Genomic DNA, 20,645 nt, shown 5'->3' on the forward strand with positions numbered 1-20,645 from the left:
ATTAAAAACTTCCTACTGACCGGCGAATCTAAGGAGTCATCAGCCAAGTGCAGGCCAAAGTAGTCTCTCTCAGTCAGCTCCAGGTGCTTAAAGACAGCGTCCAGCAACACCTGGCCATGATCCGACTTCTTCAGAGAGGGATAGAAAACACAGTGAGTGGGGAATTCATGACACAACGTCCAGATCAGTCAAATCCTCGCCTCGTCGCTGCTCCCTGACTTCTCGGCGACGAAAAGGTCACCGTGGAAACAGGCATCTAAATAATTTAAAAGGCCACAGAAATATTTCACAGAGTTAAGATCCCGCTTGTCTTTGTTCTCTACCGACGGCAAAAGCCATCAGCAGCTGTGACCAGGTGGGTACGTCATTTCCTAGAAGCTAGAACCTTTTGGACCCTCGTTTTGTACTAGTTTATATAATGAGCATACGAAAATATTTTAAAAACTGGATGACAGCTTATTTGACTGATTTAACTGACCTTAGACTGATTGAAAAAGATGTTTATGATGCAATATGCTTTAAATCTGTCATCTCTTTTGTAGGATTTGAATGGTTTTATTGTGTTATTATGCAGCTTTTTTTTGGGCCTGAACCTCTTTAAAAAAAGAGATTTTCCAATATCTCAATGGGATTATTCTGGTTAATGAAATGAATCCATGTTAAACCTGATTTAACATCCTTCTATCCACGTGGGGAGGAACGTGTATAAGAAATTAAGTTGATGAGTAGCTTTAGGCTTTTGTCGCATATTTATCTAGTTCGCTACATGGTTTGCTCAGTGACCGTGTAATGCCATCTGACATCAAGTTACACAGCCCGAAAAAAAAAAAAAACAGCGAGCATGACATTTTTACATAAAAAATGTATATACAGAGACGCGTGGACTTCTAAAGCCACCGACATATGGATACAAATCCATATGTCGGTGGCCACATACACCAGCTGTCTTAAAGTAACAGTAACATTTGTTGACTTGGCATCTCATCGTCACATATCATCTTACAGTCGCACAAAAACACCAGAGATCCATTAGAAGTCAACATCATCACACAGTAACACGGGAGCTGAATGAAAAACCGCAGCACAGAAGCGAAGATTCAATGTTAAACTCTCACAATTCAACTTTTTCGCTGCCTTTAACTAACTAGAATCTGATCAATAGACAGACGCGATTGCGTGGGCGAAGCGTTTGATGAAAAACTGCCACGAGATTAGAAAGCAGCGGATACAGAACAGTCGGACTGTTGAGGAAGTAGGAACACTTGGCGCTGGGAAAAAAAACCAAAGCACCGCGGCGAGAGAGTTAAGACACAGAACAGTGAAACCACTGTCTGTCTGTGGTCAAGCTGGCATGATAGAGAGACACGGAGAAGAGGAACAGAGAGGGCGAGAGACTGAGAGCTCAGGGAGGTGATTAACGCAGTAAAGCAATGACAGTGTGCTTAACGCGGTTAAGTCATCTTTAAGTTCTGCTTTCAAAAGTTGCAGACAGGAAGTGCTCAGTGCCGCTTCATGCCTTAGGTTCTTCACTGAACTGATAATAACACTAAAATTAACTCATCTACATTATTTTTTATCTTAAATACAGTTGGATTATTATTAAATTAGTGGGTAAAATGTCTTTGTAACAGTTTGGAGCAGTGGCTTTACAACAACCGAGGCTGGAAATTTTCTTTTTTTTTTTTAAGTCCCTGACCCGCTGAGAAAAGCAGGAAAGAGGGAAAAGGGAGATGAAAGGCTAAAAGAGGGTGAGGAATCATTTATGAAACACATTATTAATATCACATCGTTTCACGGGAGAGTAGGATGGGCGAGAGGATAAACTGTAGGACCACAAGTGGAGCAGAAATTCACACCCGATCCTCCCCGCGACTTTGAGGGGGGAAGAGAAAGTGTTGGTGTGCAACTCCATCAGAGCTCCCATGGGAGCACACACACACACACACACACACACACACACACACACACACACACACCCACCTCCCCTTTACCCTGGTGACACACTTTTACAGCCCAGCATGCATGAGTAAAGTGTGTGTATAGAACGACAGAATGATAGCTGACAGTTGACATGGGAGCCCTCTAGGATCACCGGCAGTCTTCTAGTGCTCTGCTTGTGTGTGTGTGTGTGTGTGTACACACACACACAATCTACTGCTATCAAAGCCTTAGTTTGACAGAAAAACTAAGTGACTCAACCCCCCCTTTACCCTTTAGCTTTACTATTGTTATAATGTTTGAATGATTACAATTGAGTCAAATTAGGAAAATTGTTCAAAAACATCTCATACTTCTGTGTTTTGAAAGTGTTAGGCGAAGGAATTTGACTCAATCCGACTGAATGCACAGACTCACTGCGTGCAGTCTCTCGGGACACACCAAGTTGGTGAAGTCTGTGTTCAAACGTTATCACAAAATACTTGTGTGGACTGAAGATATCTGTCTATCGTGTCATATATTCACTTAACTAGTCAGTTTATTTGCTGCTTGAGGAACAAAAGCAACTAAAAAATGTAACGATTCAACCAGCTGAGCAGTTTGCAGACTGAGGTAAAACCAAATGAGGAAGGGAAAAAACATGTGAGCCTCTTTCATGACGTTTTCCCATGTAAGGCTATTCATAGAGCGTGTGTGAGATACTGTGTGTGTGTGTGTGTGCGTGTGTGTGTGTGTGTGTGTGTGTGTGTGTGTGTGTGTGTGTGTGTGTGTGTGTGTGTGTGTTGCTTCTCCTTTGTATCGAGCAGCTTTTCAAGTCTAATGTGGGAGCCCTCTGTGCACTTTTTATACTGTGCTCGCAGGAAACCCATCGTCACTCTGTGTGTCTGTTTATATATACGTGTGTGTGCGTGTGTGTGTGTGTGTGTGTGCGTGTGTGTGTGTGTGTGTGTGTGTGTGTGAGCCTCTTCTGGTATTCTTAAAGCATGCCAGCCAAATGTGCAATCGGCGCCAGTGCAGGAGCAAACAGAAATCCATTGTTAAAACTCAACATGCACACAGGGAGGCACACACACACACACAGAGAAAACAAACACACACACACACTTTAATTCTTTCTCTGAACTTTTGCACAACAAATTAGAGCAGCAAGCTCAACACTGGAGGGTTCACGGGCTATCACACTCAAAGATGGAAAGAATAACTGAACACAAAACCAAGGAGAAACCAACAAAGAGAAAGGGGGGAGATAGACAGAGAGCGAGTGAGAGAGAGGAGTGATTGACGATGCGGTTGTGCCACACAAACGCTCTTTGTGTTGATCTTCATCAGTCCAGCAGCACCACTGACTGAGAGAGTGTCCGTGGGCCCGAGAGCGCAGAGCGAAGAGGAAGACGTGGTGATTGAGTGCAATCAGAGAGCGGAGATGCGCCGATACGTTTTTCACCCCGAGGGTTTCTTTAAAGTGTTAGAGGCGGAAAGAGTCCCAAACATCAATCACAACAGAGGGACCTGAAATCCAAAGTAATGCTTGAGGGGGAAAATCACAGTGTTTGTTTTGTTTGGTTGGGTGTTTTTTTTACTGCACGATAACAAAAGCGTAGGCAAAATGTGTCACTTTTATTTCCCCTCCTTGTTCATTTCCTTCCACTGGAAACAGCTGAATGTGTGTTGCTTGTACGTGTTTGTGTTGAACAATGATGGAAGATCAGGAATGCGTGAGGCTGCTTGTTCAGACAGGAAGAGAACTCCGGGAAGGAGGCGCCGTTTACATCTACCTCTCGCTCTGTGCCCAAAAACACACACACACACACGCAATTTTGAAAGACGCTCCATCACTAACCATCGACTACATGTCGACCCACGGACACATAGACAAACATTTACAGCGGTTATACTTTAGTCCTCGATACTGAGTCACGGAAACAACACACCCGGTGCAGGTTACGTGCGACACCTGTGATGGAGCTGAATCCGTGATCCGTACGGTTCCTTCACAGTTTGGCACACAAGTGACCCGCCGATAAGTTAAGTTTGACCATTATAGTGTGAAATAAAGTTATCGGACGATATTCAGTAAAGATGTGATTGCAGAGGATCGGCATTAACGCTCTTTAGTCACCGATCACTGACAATGTTACGTTGTGAACAACACACTTGTGTTGAAATCAGCAGGAGGAGACCTAAGAGCTAAAGTACAGAGCTTCCATTCAGTTACATTATGATGCGTTCAGGCTCTGTTCATTATTATCAAGATATCATGCCACATGTTATTTATGGCAAGGCAGTTTAATAAAGGCAGTTGTTTGAGGTTTTTTTGCAACAATATAAAGTAGATATAATGGGACGGAGGTGATTTTAAAAAGAGACCTTAACCTCTGACCTCCTAATAAGTTCATCCTTAAGTCCAAGTGGACGCTTGTCCCAAATGTGGAGAAATATTAATGCGTCTAACTAATGTGTTCCTGAGAACGGACATACGTATTGACAGACATTTGTCTCATGGATTAAATCTTCTCTTTAAACTTCCTCGACAAAAACATCTTCTTAAATGTATTTTTGGGATGCTAAATAATTTACAGATGAAATAACTTGAGTAGAGCACATTGAGCCTATTCTACCCGAACTAATCCCCATCTCTGGAGGTAGAAAGAGCTATCCCACAGCCACACCTGTGCAACAAGCACAAACACACAGTTTTTATACAAAGTCGAACACATAATTCAAATAATTTTACAAAAACACAACCGCAGCCGAAGTCTATATATTTTTGCTCCCCCGGTGCGAACTATTGGAGCATTTAATATATTAGGACTGCACCCAAAGAATAATGAGCTAATGAGAGGACGGGTCATTGGTCAGCTGAAGGGAAAGAAACATATCGAGTGGAAGACATACGCAGCTAGCTTCTGCAGCGCTGCGCTGGAGAACGCTTCACATGACTGTAAAGATGGAACGCTGATTGAAGGATTGTATTCTTTTAGGTAATGCGTCTTGAACAAAGTGTGGCCTTCAAAGTCACCGGTTAAAGTTCGGTAAAGTGGGACTAGCGAAATGACAGTTAAATAAGAAAGAATGGTTCAGCTCCACCACGTAATTTGCAGCCTAACTTTGCCTCTTGCTGCTCTTACCCGCTCATTATTAAGAGCCACTTCATTACCACCAAGTAGCTCTTGCAGACAGCTTGAATGTTTATGTGGCGTTTAGTGGTTACTAAGGTTACAGCTGCACGGCATCTTATTCGGAATAAATCCTGCTTCTGACCCCGCTTTTGTAATAGTAGAGGCGTGGGTCAGTACGTGGGCCGGGCTTCTATTTTTTTGATTATTATTTCTCGTCATCTATCGAGCCTTAACGCCACACTAGATGCTGCTTTCAGCCAGAGACTTCCCATCTATAAAGATCATCAGTGCAAGCCCTCATGTGTCCCCCCCCCACACACACACCCCTTCCTGCACCATGAGCGCTACGGTTCCCATGACAATAAGTAGCCGCTTCTGGATTTTCACTCTCCGCTCGACTCAAGGCCAGTCGGGCCGGAGAGAGGATCAATAGAAGTATTGTTGCGCTCAGGATGGCTCGTCTTTCCAGGAAGTTAGTGCTGCTGCAGGGTTCTGATCAATGACACTGACAGAGACCGACTCATTCATTCATTCATTCAAGAGGCAGGGAGAGGAAAGGGAGGGGGGTGAGGGGCTCTGGAGCAGGAAGCAGAGAGGGAGAGAAAAGCACAAGGATAAATGTAAAGAAAGAAAATGGAGAGGAGCGGTTTTATCAAATAAACTGTGTAGGATGGCGATCCACAATAATGTCTGAAGTATCCATCGATGAGGAGAACATGATGTATGAAGCAAGTTAAAGTTCGTCAAGCGTCCCTCCAAAAATGTTATGTGATGTTATATATACGGTTCACACACTAATTTGTATACCGTGCCTGTTGGTGGGAACCGCAGAAAAAGCAGAAGAATGTCAGGAAGTGGGGGGGAAAACCCAGCTTACAAGCTTGTAAGAAAAACATACAAAGTTAAAAGTGTTCTCTCTTTCGTCAACCACTTTTCTCGAAAAAAAAAAAAAGAGAGAAAAAAAAGAAACAAAAACAACTTTGTTTTGTAACCAACCTGAATGACAGTCATAAGAGTGCATATTTATGTATATGTATACACACATACACACACAGACGTTCACATGCACTCACATGTTCACATGCACTCGCACACGGACCTCAACAGCAACAGGATGTGATCTGTCAGAGGGGATGTTATTAGAGGAATTAGATTTTCTGACTCACAAAGGGAACTTCCCTCCTCGTGCTGTCAGAAGTCTGATCAAACACAAGATGGCAGAGAGAGACATCAAGACAGAGAGGAGCAGAATGAAGTGTTATCACACGAGGTGACAGACAGGCGACAGACAGGCGACTGTAACGACGCTCACGAGCACAACTTGTTATCTGGCTTTGGGGCGGAAAACACACAACACACATTCTGTCCGTCTCACCCCTCAAGGTGCGACTGCGTGCGACTGAATGATTGTAAAACAAGATGAAGACCGACCGCCTGATCTGCCAAAGAGACCGGCGGAAGGAAGGACATTTAAATCTTTAAGTCTCATCACGATATTACGGAAATTCTTATTTGCTTATTAAACGTCTGCAAAACAGTGAGACACACGAAGGTTTTGAGAGGGAGGAAAGCGTCTCAACATTGGTCTTTTAAGGGGAGGGTTTTGTTCGAGTTATTCTGATTATTTGAGGACTCATTTCTTCCTCACTTCACAGTTTACTGAACGTCTAGATATTCACAAAAATCGGCCAGCCGTTTTTATTGTATGAGTTGTTATGAATGAAGATGAACATGAAGCCAAATTTTAGAATGACAGTTTCTGTTGGCAATGTACCATTGGATGTACAGATACCCATCACTGGATTACTTTAAAAATGAAGTATAAAAGATTCTTAAGCAAGTTCTGTGCCCCCCATGGGGAGCTGCGCTTCACAGTGTGAAAAGCATCTGTTCTTTTAGAACAGCAGTATGCATCATGTGACTTACGCCAAACCTACAGTTAACATGGGTAACAAAGGAGTTTTCACATTTGCAGCATCTTAAATGAACAATTTCAGCCTGTTGAAATCTAAAAGCAAGATATGGACAGACCAGGGGAGAGCGGTATACTCACGCAGACTTTGAACGCCTGGACAGTGTTGTCCAGCAGCAGTATGTTGCACACAACCTGTGTGTGCTGCCTGTCTCGCTCCAGCTCCGTCGCCCGGACATTGTAGGATCTGCCAGCAGGCAAGTGGAAGCGCGCGCTCATCACGCTCCTACCAGGGTCTGCAGCAACCAAAAAACACACAGCGGAGAGGAGCAAACCATGAGTGAGAGAAACAAAGGGATATAAATTGAGCGGCGTTATATCAATGCTTGTAATGTGCACATACTTGGTGACAACTTAGGCGAGCGAGAGTGCTGAAAACGCCATTTGGAAATGACTTAATCTGTCTATAAAAGAACACAAAAAGCCAATGTACAGTACAGCATAATGTATTTGTCTCCACTCTGCCTCAGAGGAGGCAGCCACGCAGCGAGGCAAGCCTGTACAAGCACGGCGAAGGCAGCAGAGACTGACTGCTTCATGAGAAAAGAATGTCAATGAGTAGGCAAGCAGGGGATGTGGAAACTATACAGCCGCGCAGCACTAAATCACTCACAAGCTACTATAAAATTCAATGAGAAGAAAAAGAGGAGGAAAAAAAGCAAACAAGGTAAAAAAAAAAAATTTAAAAAACGTGTGCGATCCTCCTCCGCGTTTCATGATGTAAAAATATGACTGTGTGGGATATTCAATAGGAGGGAATATTGCACGTGGAAAGTCAGCAAAACCCACAATCTGAGTATTTAAACCTTCACGTGACATGTAGAAGTACGAAAAAAACTGTTTAAATTGAACTGCATTATTAAAACAACTTCACACTTGTGACTATCTATTCAGAAGGAGTTCGATCACCACGTCGCATGTTGTCATATTTGTGGGCCTCATGCTACATCTTACATATTTTCTTACACTACTAGCATTTCTAGCAATACTTTTTTTTGTATTCTTGATTCTAATTCTTTCTTTTTTTCAACCTTAATGATTTATTGTAATTCTGCGTGTGGCAAAACAAGCTTTTCATTGTACGGACTAACTGTTATCTGTGCATATGACAATACAAATATCTTGAATCTTGGCGTGGTCAAGGCGATTAGTTGGTGGCCCGAGGGTGCCCCATCTGCTTATCAATGGGAATAAATAACAATAATTCAATCTGAAGCTGCTCCATTTACAACAAACCAAAGGCCCTTATTACTGAGGCCACGTCTGACTGCTTTCCTTGTCTCCGTGGATTGCAAACTGGTCGCATGTGGCTCACATCCAAGTTTACACAGATAATATAATATTCTTATACTTTGCAGTAAATCTTTACTCTGCAGCACAAGAATGCACAATAATCTAACTCTTCACCCCAAAATGTAGGAATTTGAATTACAGCTTATTTACTTTTTTGTATGCATTATTGGTGGTGGAATATACTGCGTACAAACATTCAATGGGGTGCTTTTTTAATATTTTTTTTACATGTTTTACATATGTGATCTATTACTTAAAGGTATGCTTCAACATTTTGCTGAAAAAGCAACAGGAAGTCACTGCGCCCGGCCAGGAAACACATAACCCACCCGAACACCCCGCTGTTGTGTTGTTTTTACACTTCGTTTATTGGTTAAAAAAATGATGAAATAAATAGTTAATTAGTGAGCTTTAGAGGCTGGCAGTCTGAGGTTGTTTCCTCTGAACAAAGTCAGGTTAGCCGAGATTCCTGTTTTAATTGTTTTGGGTGAAGCTAAGCTAACCGTAGCTTTACATTTAGCGTACAGAGAAATACATACATATGTTCTTTATCTGTCTTCTCATTCAGCTCTCAGCAAGAAAGCGAATACACTTATTTCCCTAAACTTAATACTTTTATTATAATTCTTATTGGCTACAGTTCTATTCAGATTTAGAATATTTTATTCAGAATAATAAAACATACTCAACTGTAAAGTATACAGCTAAAAATGCTTTGATATTATCTTACAATGTTGGCTATATGCTGTGATGTGAGTGTTTCACATGCTAGCTCTTTCTGTTATCCTCTTGTCGCAGCAGTGTTTTCCCTTTCCTTTCATTTTGTCGGGTAACATATGTCGCTGCAGTTGGATTGGTGTCCTCTCTGTCCACCTCCTGCTTTATTGTTTTATTTATATTATTCTTTGGTGATCTGTCCTGACAGGAGACACAATAACCCCACAAGGGTCACGGCCCTGTCATCAAGAGCGGCTGTATTTGTAACGATGGCTCTGTGTGCGCGTACTTGTGTGTATATAGTATATGTGGACGGCTCTCTGCATGTCTGAGCTGCCTGTCACCACACATCAGCACAAACCCCTGTGACCACTGGCAGATGGTGTGCACACTGCACACGCACATACAAATGTATAGTTGAGGAGGCCACCACAGTGTGTGTTGTGTGATTGTGTCGTAAACATGTTGTGCTCACTCATTAAAATATGGAGCGGGAATCTCAAGCAGTAAGAGGAACAACACTGATGTAGCCTCTCATGAGTCGAGGGAAACAAGAGTACATCCATGATAGATATTTGTGTATCTTTGAAAACATCTCTGTAAGATTAACACTTCTAGTATTTTCACTGGCAAGCTTTCTCTCAGCCCTTCTGCTGACATCAAGATCTCCCACTTCACTCATGTCAGAGGAAATTGTGACAGCGATATGGAATACAGCATTAACCCACACAGGAAAAGAGCTGAGGCGTTACATCACTGCGCATAGATAATGAGAGAGACGCTGTCGTTCAATGTTGTCATTTTGGAACTGGATTTTGGATCGCACCACGAGATGCATCCGTCTGTCTGATTCAGATCAGCAGGTGTCGATGCTTATCACCTCTATTGACACCTCCTCCTGGGAGAAACCCTGGGAGGAGGGAGAGAGGGGGGGAGGGGAGATGAAAAAGACACACATTTAGAGGCTCTGACAAAGAGACGCTGTTGAGCCGCATGACAGGAAGTGTGGGATTCGGTGGCTGACAGCTAGCAGGTGAAATCCAACCGGGCGTGATGGTGGTCGCGCTGTAGGTCACGCTGAGATAAATGTTTTTCGACGGTCAACCGAACAACACACACACACACACACACACACACACACACACACGTGCGCAAGCGCACAAGTACCTAAGTTCAGACGCAGGCTAAGGCTCATACTGACGGGAGGGAAACGGAGCGAGCAGTCCAGCGAGATGAGCAGCGAAGAACGCCGAGATCAAGCCATGCAGAAGGAAACAGGGAAGGAAGGAAGAAAGGAAGAAAGAAACGAAGAGAGGACGAGGGAGGGAGGACGAGGGGGACGCTATCACTGGCTCACACTGTGGAACAGCTACAGGCTACACAGATGATGAGGTCTGACACGCAGACTCTCTCTCCACAGGATTCCCTGCTCTCTTGCTGTTCTAACATTTTCCTGCCATCCAGCTGAAGACAATTTGAAGACAGCGGACAACAGGACTGGATCATCTCTGTGGTGCGCAACCACTTAAAAATCACAATTTCCCTCTCCAAAATAAAACCTCTACGTGACTTTAAATGATCTGAACACTAAAAGAATATTGTGAAAGTACTACTGGTGAATCTAAAAGCTGGCACTATGTTTCCCTCAGTCCCTGGAGTCGGCTTTGGTGTGACGTCTGTGCTGATCCTTTACATCACGATGTCATTGATACTCTCTGTTTGGCTGCATTTTGTTTTCAATCCATTAACATTGTCCCTGCGCCAGTCCCGCTCTACTGTATTCTTCACTATCCTATTCTGCCGTATATCATTGTCGTGTTCCATCACAAATGTTCTATCGTTTTCTGCTCGGCTGTGTTTCTTTTCAGTTTTGCTCTGCTGAGCTGGACAGGACGGCCACACTCCCCTGAGAGAAGCCTCCGGAACTCCGGAAGCTTGCTACCATTATTGCTTCCTGTAGTCAGCAGAGCTTACAAACAGGCAGGAGTGTGTGTGTGTGTGTGTGTGTGTGTGTGTGTGTGTGTGTGTGTGTGTGTGTGTGTGTGTATGTGTGTGTGTGTGTTTTGACCCCTAAAGCTTCCCTCAGTGGTGGGCTCCTCTGGCTCTCTCAGCTTATTGCAAACACAGACGGTCCTGGAGCCTTGCCGTCTGTACACAGGCACACACGCACGCAAATATGTCATCTAACATCCAAATCAGGTTGTTGTGCAGCTCCACTGAATCCGGATATACTTGCACACACTAACACAGAAGTACAACAAAAAACAAAGAAAAAGTTAGTGAAACACTTCTGACTGAACTATTTGTTATTTATACCGACAGAATAAAAGTCTTAAAAAAGGAAAATACTTCATGATAAGCAACTTATTTTCCCAGTTCATATATGGGACGATGAATGAACTAACCGTAACCTATACTATTTCTATTTATACCCCAAATTTTCTTCCAAACCCCCCCCCCCAAAAGACATGCTATGTTTGGCATTTCTGTCCCTTTGTGTTGCTTTAAAAACAACTGAAATAAGAGGCTCAGAGTTAAGGATCCCAAAGGAATTATACATCCCCGCTCCACAGCGTTTCATAAAGCGGAAACTAGGCCACAGACAAACAGGTGGTCAATTACAGATGTGTGCCAGTGTGTGGGTGTGTGTGTGTGTGTGTGTGTGTGTGTGTGTGTGTGTGTGTGTGTGTGTGTGTGTGTGTGTGTGTGTGTGTGTCGACAGCTTGGGAACGCTGTGGGTTTTCATAATAAATGATTGAAACTACTTGAGAGGATCATAGATTGTTCTCTCTTTCTGCACATGACATTTAAAAAAAAGGAACATATAAATGAAAAATGCAATTAAAAAAAAATAAACTAAGAGGCACGGGAAACCCATGATCTCATCTTAACCTGGGAGAAAAATAAGACTTCCTGTTCCACTTTTGTTGTTTGCACCCACCCACCCTGTTTCTATCTCTCCTTCAGACCCCTACCCTCAGTTTTCTCCACCCTTTCCCTCCCAATGTTTGGTGTTGCACCCTGTTTTCCTCCATCTACATTCCTCCTCCCTCCTCCCTCTACCCCGCATGATCCCTTTAATTCTACTTATTTTATGTAGGCCAACAACAGCAGACAGAGTGCTGTTTCATGTCTGTGCTCGTGTGTGTGTGTGTGTGTGTGTGTGTGTGTGTGGCTGACAGATTCAAACAAAGCATTTAAAATGTCTCTGTGTGGGGGAGGTGGGGTGCCAGGGAGGTTGCAGATTAAGGAATGTGGGCAGCGAATGACCCTTGACCTTCTTCAGGGTTCGCCCTATGTGGAACTGATGGTGAAGTCTTCCAGAAACAGAGACAAGCTGCACTGTACGTCTCTGAGTGGAGTTGATTTTTCTAAACAAGTACAAAAATTCATATTTCGTGCTGACCAGCACATGCATGAAAACAGAACCGTACAGAAAGTACTTAAACTTTGCATTGCATTCTCCAGTTCAATTACGGGGTTTCACAAACGTTTTTTCTTGGGACCCACTTTTTAAACATGACAAGCCACCTAATTCATCATATTCAAAACTTTTGTAATAAATTCCCCTAGTATTCTCTTGAATAGGCATACCAGAGATTATGAAGAGATATACGTTTGATGTTTCACACACTGTGTTTTATGCATGTGTTATTGAAAACTGACAAACATTTTGAATACTTAATAAATGAGAATGGACTCATCAGTGAAAACAAACAGGACGCCTTTCTTTGATTCAATGATATAAATTGGCAACAATTATCAGAAAAATACAAATATGCATGCCTAATGGGGCTCAAAGATATATCGCAGACCTGAATGTTAAAATACCACAGAAGAAATTATGGATATCTCTTGCCACCTTCCTGTGGGTCCCGACCCGGTCTTTGGTAATAACTACATTTGAAAGCGCAGTTTAAGTTTTAAAAAGGGTTACTGATCAGTATGACAGTAGAATATCAAGTCAGGTTCCTCATCTTTGGTCTCAAATGCATCACAATTCAGTGATGGACAGCTGCAAACGTCTGCAAACCTCTGCTTGAACTTGAACACTGAATCCTTATGCAATAAGCCTCTAAGAGCATGAATAAAAAGCCAGAGTCAGCCGGTCCGACCGCATCGATTAGAGAAATTAGACCGCTTGATTCAGTCCTCGGCTACTTACGGTCCCATATTTATTTATTTCAACGCAATAAGAAGTGACTTTCACAGTAACTTTCACTGTTCCTTCATGAGATAAAGCTGATGAACAGCCCGAGATGTTGTAGGGAGTGTCATTCGATAACTCGGTTGTATGCTCTATTTGTACTTTAGTGCATTTGTTCTGATAAAACAAGTCCAATACAACTTCATACAAAGTGGCAGTTGTTGCTAAACTGCTGTTGAATGTTGTAGTTTGTACCCTGGTATTACTGTTCAATCAATATCATGTTTGTTATGAAAATGGATAACGAAAGAGGTCTGAATGACTTCTTTTGTATTTTTCTGGACACTAGGCGGTTTCAGAGCTCAGTGAAAGATAGGAATGTATTCAATTTTTTCTTTTAAATTGACGTTTTGATGTCGCAGAACTTTTTCAACCAAGCCACATTCTCAATCACCGACTGTATCGTTAAAAAAAAAAGTTGAATTGAATTTAAACTTGTGCGACTGTATTGAAACGCTGGTGAAGGTGGTAAACTTGTTGCCAACTAGAAATACTACATTGTGATCTCGACTGTACAACAGGGTTGATGCATTATGTTCCCCGTGGTGTTTACAGAGGGCCGACGCCAACGCCAGTGCAAGTAAACATTATCCAACTGAATGCCACAAGGGTCAAACCAGGTGAGTCAATCAGTAAGCTTAAACGTTAAAGGATGTAGACGGAGGGAAAATGGATTGCAACATGTTATTTCACTGGTTCTCAAACTTTGTCTATCATGTTGAAAGAAATGCCCCATATTTTCCATAAAGTTCTGGGTGTTCTTGCTTTACTATATTGGGAAAAAGATAATATAAATACACTCACACGCACACACAGGTTTCTTTTCACCCATAACTTTGGTGTCATCAGTCTGCTTTGTGTCTTTACTGCAGGAACTTTGACTCGTCATGGCAGAAAAAGCACAGGTGGATTAACACTAAAGGATCTGGCTCATCAAGTACAGTAGCGTAATGCAGCGATTCATTATGTCATTAGTTACAGCTGTTTGCAGCATTTCTCTTGTGAAAAAGGTCGACGCGACCACAGACAGACGTTAGATTGATTGCGGCTCCAGTACAATGACCATTTCTTTTTTAATGTTAACCCTCCCCGTGCGTCGTCATTTTATTAAATTCTACAATGTAAAGACACAGGTGCTGCATCTCATTTTTAGTCGAGAAAGAAAAAGAAAAAGAGAGAAACCTTCTCCTGACAACGGCTTTCCGTTATCCTCGTTTCCCCACCTTCCTCTCCTTCTGGATTTAACTGTCAGTACGGCCTGTGGGAGGCCATTATGCAAATTATAGTCATTAGTGGCAGGCAGAAGTCATCTAAACACACACACACACACACGTCCGTACACATATAGACAACAGAGCCATTCATAAAAACGTTAACACCGGTCAAAGAAATTAAGACTGAATCAAAGACGCAGAAGTGGCTCCTTCCGGTCCAATAGTAGTACTTGACTTCCCTCCTTTAGATGCATCTCTCATGTCCTCTCACCTCCCACCACCACCACCATCGTATCCACATCTTCCTCTCCTCGCCTCTCTCCTTGCCCTCATTAGCGTCAATGTTCCCCTCCAACTTGAGCTCCTATAAGTGGTCTTACACCTTTTTCTCCTCCACACCTGCTTGTTAGTTATTTTTTCCCCTTTCTTCTTATGTCCCCTCAAGTTATACCCTTCCTTGCTGGAGTACCCCCCCTCCCCCTCCACCCCTGACCTTGCTAAAATGCATTTCCTGTAGACAAGGAGACAAATTACTGCACACTCTTCTGCCCTCAAACAGCTTTGTAACATTACATTCCTTCTTTCCATTGAGTCACTTAGCAGATCATCCTTGAATAGTGGAAACAAAACCCTGTACTGGATATTGTTAGAAAGGACAAGTTATATCAAGGTTTTACTACTATTTACGTGAATCACCGCTGTAGAGAGAGTGCTGCAAACGGCTACAGGTGGAGAAACAACTCCTCTCCCTCTCTGTAAAAGCGTTCCCGCCCTCTGGCTGGAAGCACATTCCTCTGATCAATGGGGCTTCTGCAAAGAAACGCTAACCGCCGGCGACTATATATTATTTCATTAGATGGTTTACGTCGACAGCCTTTACAGCTCCTACGGTTGTGGTTCTCAATCTACAAGACGCTCAAATACCGGTAAAGGCCGTGGAAGTAAAATATTTTATCAAGAGATTTCAAAATAATTAATCCAAAAGTAGATTAAGACGCTACCAAACCTGCTGCGTGCTCATGAATACACTCGGGAATGTCATATTTTCACTAGCGTGCTCGGTGACCGTGTCTCACGTCAATCTTAATATATTCAAGAAAAGAAAAGAGTCCAGCTGTGGAAACCTTTGTCTCTGATTACATCAACGGTATTATGATCATAACTGCTGCTGTGAGCCCCACAGTAACCGCAGTGAACACACGCCCAGGTTTGTGTCCCCTCAGGCCATGAACATGCACAAGTTGGCTCCACTTCATGTTTTGAATTGTCATACAGCACAAATGTCACCGGCGTGGCCGACTAGCTGGCAGTGGTGGAGAAAACCCACATTGTAAGGGTTTCACGCTCTCGGCTACCACGGCAAGTAACAACTTGCTGCTCCTCTGTAAAGTATGTGAGCACAAAAATCTAAAAAATAAAAAATATATACAAGTTTCCTGTCGTTGTGCAGCATCATAAGACATCCAATGTTAACGTTTACAATGATTTATTAACAGTGATCAAGTTGCGCTGTGCAACGAGAGTCAACCGACAGTCTGCAGCACACACGCGGTCCAATCATTGATTAAAATCACAGCTCACCGTTTGTTTCTCACAAAGCTTTATTCTACCACACAGGTAAGAAACCTGTAACCAGTCATGCAGGCAGCAGAAAAAGATGGCGTTCTAGATCCGTTACAGAGCTTTTCTACAACTCCCATTAACTTAATTAGCCCTCAACACAAATTTGCAAGGTAACCCAAGTGTCAACTTTACCTGAGTTCATGGATCAGGAAAAGATTAAAATGTCAGAATGGATTATTTTAAACATAATGGGCCATAATCTACCACAACTGCAAAGAAGCGGGAGAAAAGGTGTCGGAATTTCAAATAAAAAAAAAGGTGAACACACAGATTGGAAACGTGAGAGGGGTGGGACAGTGTTACCTCAATTATACAACAAAAGGGCCCTCTCCACAGTAATGCACACACACACACACACACAGAGAAAGAGAGAGAGAGAGAGAAAGAGAGAGAGGGAGAGAGAGAGAGAGAGAGAGAGAGAGAGAGAGAGAGAGAGAAAAACAGCAAGTGGAGAAACAGAGATGCCGGTTTGATTAAAGCAGCACATTCCCCTGATTTTTCCTTTTCTGCTGACGCCGGCACCTTTCAATGTTACCGGGGGTCGTGTTTTGAGCACGCTGCAAATTTCCACCCGCATCCACCTCAACCCTGCACATTCCTGCCCCACCAGCAGGGAGGCCAGGTGTCACACTCACACACAGACACAAGTGAAATTATGCCCATTACTTCTAGTAACATGCATGTAGACCGCGGACCATTTCTGGTCAACTACAGTGACTAGTTGAGGTGAGTAGAATCAAATTTTAACATCCGCCCTCTTTCACCGCAGCACATGGCGTTATTCTCCTGATGAAAGACGTGTCCGGGTGGTGTAAATTCTTTAACCACCGCTCTCAGCGACTGTGTGTTTAACGGCGTATAGGATCAATACAAGCAGTAAGTTAATCAGCCTTTCATCACCGGAGTGTAAAAGCTCCCTCGACGCACCATAAAGAACAAACACGTACACATTCATGTGTGTAGGAGCGCTGATTTCGGCTCTTTTGCATTTTAATTGTTTAAGCTCATATAATACAAGACATTTACATGTCTATGTCTCCACGGCACAGTTCACTGAAAATAAATCAACATTTGGTTTGAAATTCGGATATTTCAACACATTTTTGCAGGTTCATCATGCATTTTAACTTAAAGCGGTTTCACAGGAGGATATTTTCTTGTGTACTTCGTCAAACTGGGTCACGTCTGAGTGATTTTCTTATGCAGTTGCTGAGTCGGGTGTCAACAATCCAAACATTAAGAATAACAAAAAGGTGTTACGCAGCTTTAAGCACTCTGATGCTGATCATGTGAAAGCAGCTCGAGCTTTGGCCTGAATGCACCACATAGGTTTTACAGTGAAAGAACCCAATTGTCAAGAAGTGTGGAACTTTTCTAACTCACTCCCCTGCCTAATCCGCTGGCAACGTCGCCGATTTTGGGGTTGAAGAAGACAGAATTACTCGATTTTAGACAAATAACTACTGTTTAAATAAACAGCACAGATTCAGACCAGAACAAATTGTTAGAATATTAACATAATGATTAATAGACAAATACAGCCAACCAGAGTTACTGTACACTATTTTAAAATATGATTTTGTCTTCTCACAATAAGATGAGCGATATTGAGGTTTCAAATGCGCACTCCGCTCTTAGAAAACACTACATAATAATAAGGCACTTCCTAACCGAACAGACTGAGAACAACGTCCCTGAATTGCTTCTCAGAGATGCACTGTGAATAAGGAAATGTTTTTTTTTTATGCGAAGACTCATTTTGGCATGATTGTTTGTCAACATTGAAGTAACAAAATATGCTGAGCGTTTCTCAAGGCTTGCATCATGTGACAAAGTCATGATATACTTAATCCTCTGCACCCTAAAGATAACCCTGAAATTCTTGGAAGCTATAGATGTTCGGGCCGTGGTGCTCGAACACTAAACCAATCAGAAAAATCGTCTCATCAAATTGCAACCCATCTCGTTCATTACTCGTCTCCCCTAACTCTACCCGAGCCCGTTTTCGAAGAAGCCTTCGATATTCTATGTTCTTTCTTTGCAGAGAAATAGAATTAGACCGGGGCTGACATTTAAAATGACATATCAGCAGCGAGTTGTTAGGGACGGAGTACTAGGAAAAGGCTTTTTTCATCAGGCTAATCCTTAGAGGTAATACAACAGTCATTTTCCAGGAAACTCTGGAGCTTTACTGAAATGTGTGTCCATATCATCAATACTGTACACTCTGCAAAGTAACATGCTCAGGCACTGAAAATAGATGCCTGATACATTTTTTACATTTTAAAAATGTGTTCTCATAGTCAACCTGCAGGCCTATTTAGACTATAGACATTTAAATAAAGAAATGATGAAGAGAGAACAACGCAATATAATATACAAATGACACAATATGCAAAGACTGTAACCAACAGAGGGGAAAAAGAGGTGATTTAATTCCCTTCCTGGATGCATCCAGAGGATTCTTATCTCTGGCTTAAAATGTACAGAGCGTTATGTTAATGAGACACATGCAAAAACACATTAGCATTATTACGCAACTGCCTAACCCCGTCCTTCATCCAAGTGTCAATTCAAAAGCCGAGTGGTTTAAACCCACAATGTCTAGCTACGCTGTTCGAGGACAAATCGCTTCAAACTTTGGTAATTCACAACGAAAAATACAAACGTAAAATACACATTAGTGTACTTATACATCAGTACAAAGTGCTAACACACACTGGAAACAAACTCATGCACAACATCGGCTGCTTTAAAACATCTGAAAATGAATTGTCCAGTGTCTTCAGTACAAATGTTCACTTCTGAAAAAAAACACTGTGTGTGCGCGTGTGTGTGTCTAAGGATGGGACATTCTGCAGGTTTATAATCTGCTCAATTTTGCTTACAAAAGGATTTTTGCACCACACCACTCTCTTCCTCTTTGATATTTTGTGATGATGGCCGTCTTTTTTTTAAGTCAAAATTACTTCAACAGTAAGCTCTCCAAAAAAAAAAAAAGAAGAGACATGATCGCCTGCTTTTGACTTAATTCAGAAAAACACCACCGTTTGTTGCACTGCTGCTGCGGCTCAGGGCGTGTTCGGTCTACCACGGGGCTTTTTATGTCACGTTTATATGTCAGACAGCAGCCTGGTTTTGACCTGCGGCGGTACAAACCTTAACGTTTCTGCTGGTGGGGTGTCATTTTTTATTTATTTTTTTTAAATGAGCTGCGAAAAAAAAGTGTGTGGTTCGCAGTACTGCGAATACTCAAGACAGAAGACCTATAAACTATCCAAATATAAAAATCCATAACCTTCAGGTGGATTAAGCACAAACTATAAAACCACAGAGATAAAACAGCCGCGGGCGCTGCTGCAACACAGGCAACTCAAAGCGGGAAGATTTCAAGAGTGGAACTGATGATTAAACGGTTTGATTGAATGCATTGTATAGCTCATGTAACACGAAGCATGTGTGTGGGAGAGGTGTTAGGGGATATCTCTGCACCGCTGGTTGTATGAAGAGGTGAAGATGAAGAGATGGATGTGGGTGGAACACATTGTGGTTGGTAAACAGGGCCAAAACAGGAAAGCGTGGGCCCTCCTGACAATCACCTCGCCGCCTGAACGACGCTTCCTGTTGAAAATAATGTAAGCTGCTGGTGAAAGAAAATTTAAAAAAAAAAGAAATAAGACTTGAGACGCTAATTAGTTGCTTTCATGCAGGTCCTGATGAAGGCAGAAACCCTCAATCCCTTTCAAGGCCACAGTTAGCTTCACACAAAATACCAAGGTGTAAATTCTCAGGTGTTAAACTAAAACAGCGGATACAAACCTGCCAGCATTACCAGGCTTTTTAAGTATATTTCTGCTGGCATCACTCTGCACAGTGCAACGTCATCAAAGTCCTGACACAGAGGGACTGTTCTTGTCCCATATATGGATTATCTTTTATACAGTCATGTTGCAGCTTACCAAACTATAACTACAACTTGCATGCCTGTGCACGTCTCCTTAAGGAGCATGAGGTTAAATATAAAAAAAATAATATTATTTACAATGCCATAGTTGTTACATGTTCAAAACATAGGCCCTGCCTTTCCACACGAGTACATTTGCATGTACAAATACTTTATCAAAATCGAAAGTGTTAGCTAATCGTTATGAAGACGATTCAGTGTATTCTGTAGCATTTAGGATGTTTAAATTGCATCGGTAATTTACATGGATGACATGTTCTTCAAAGCTTTATGGGTTGCACATGTAGGCCAGGAGAGTTGGTGTTGGTGGTAATGTTACCAAGCAGATGGCATTTCCTCTTCAGCGTTGACCTGATACATAACAACCTCAAACCGGGTTTCACAAACACAGGTTAAACAGTGCTTGATTTAGCCTGTTCTGCATTAATCAGATTTTACAAAAGAAGATTAGTGCAACCCCAGACCTAAGTGAAGGCTTAACTGAACCAATGAAACAGATTTAACGCAGAGTACTGCTGTTATATAGTAGTATGTAGTATATTAGTACTGGTGTGGAGAATAGAAATGTTAAAGATAACCGACTTAGGTATTAAGCACA

At 42.3% G+C, this 20,645-nt stretch overlaps 1 protein-coding gene across 2 annotated transcripts in view; it reads right to left on the reverse strand.

The window, feature by feature from the left end:
- The window catches only part of ptpn4a (protein tyrosine phosphatase non-receptor type 4a), a 58,406-nt gene that overhangs the window by 27,520 nt on the left and 10,241 nt on the right, over positions 1 to 20,645 (reverse strand). Inside the window, exons 2-3 of one of the 2 annotated variants that reach the window (XM_068572186.1) lie at positions 7,111 to 7,265; positions 21 to 125 (exon numbers count right to left, since the gene is read on the reverse strand). In XM_068572186.1, the coding sequence (XP_068428287.1) occupies positions 21 to 125; positions 7,111 to 7,248 (243 nt within the window). In that variant the 5' untranslated portion in view covers positions 7,249 to 7,265. Of the gene's footprint in view, positions 1 to 20; positions 129 to 7,110; positions 7,266 to 20,645 lie in introns of both variants that reach the window. The other variant, XM_068572185.1, reaches the window with a different exon arrangement.

The sequence above is a fragment of the Clinocottus analis genome, unplaced genomic scaffold, assembly GCF_023055335.1.
Source record: "Clinocottus analis isolate CAN_PGR_092001 unplaced genomic scaffold, fCliAna1.0.p SCAF_12, whole genome shotgun sequence".
Lineage (NCBI taxonomy): Eukaryota > Metazoa > Chordata > Actinopteri > Perciformes > Cottidae > Clinocottus > Clinocottus analis.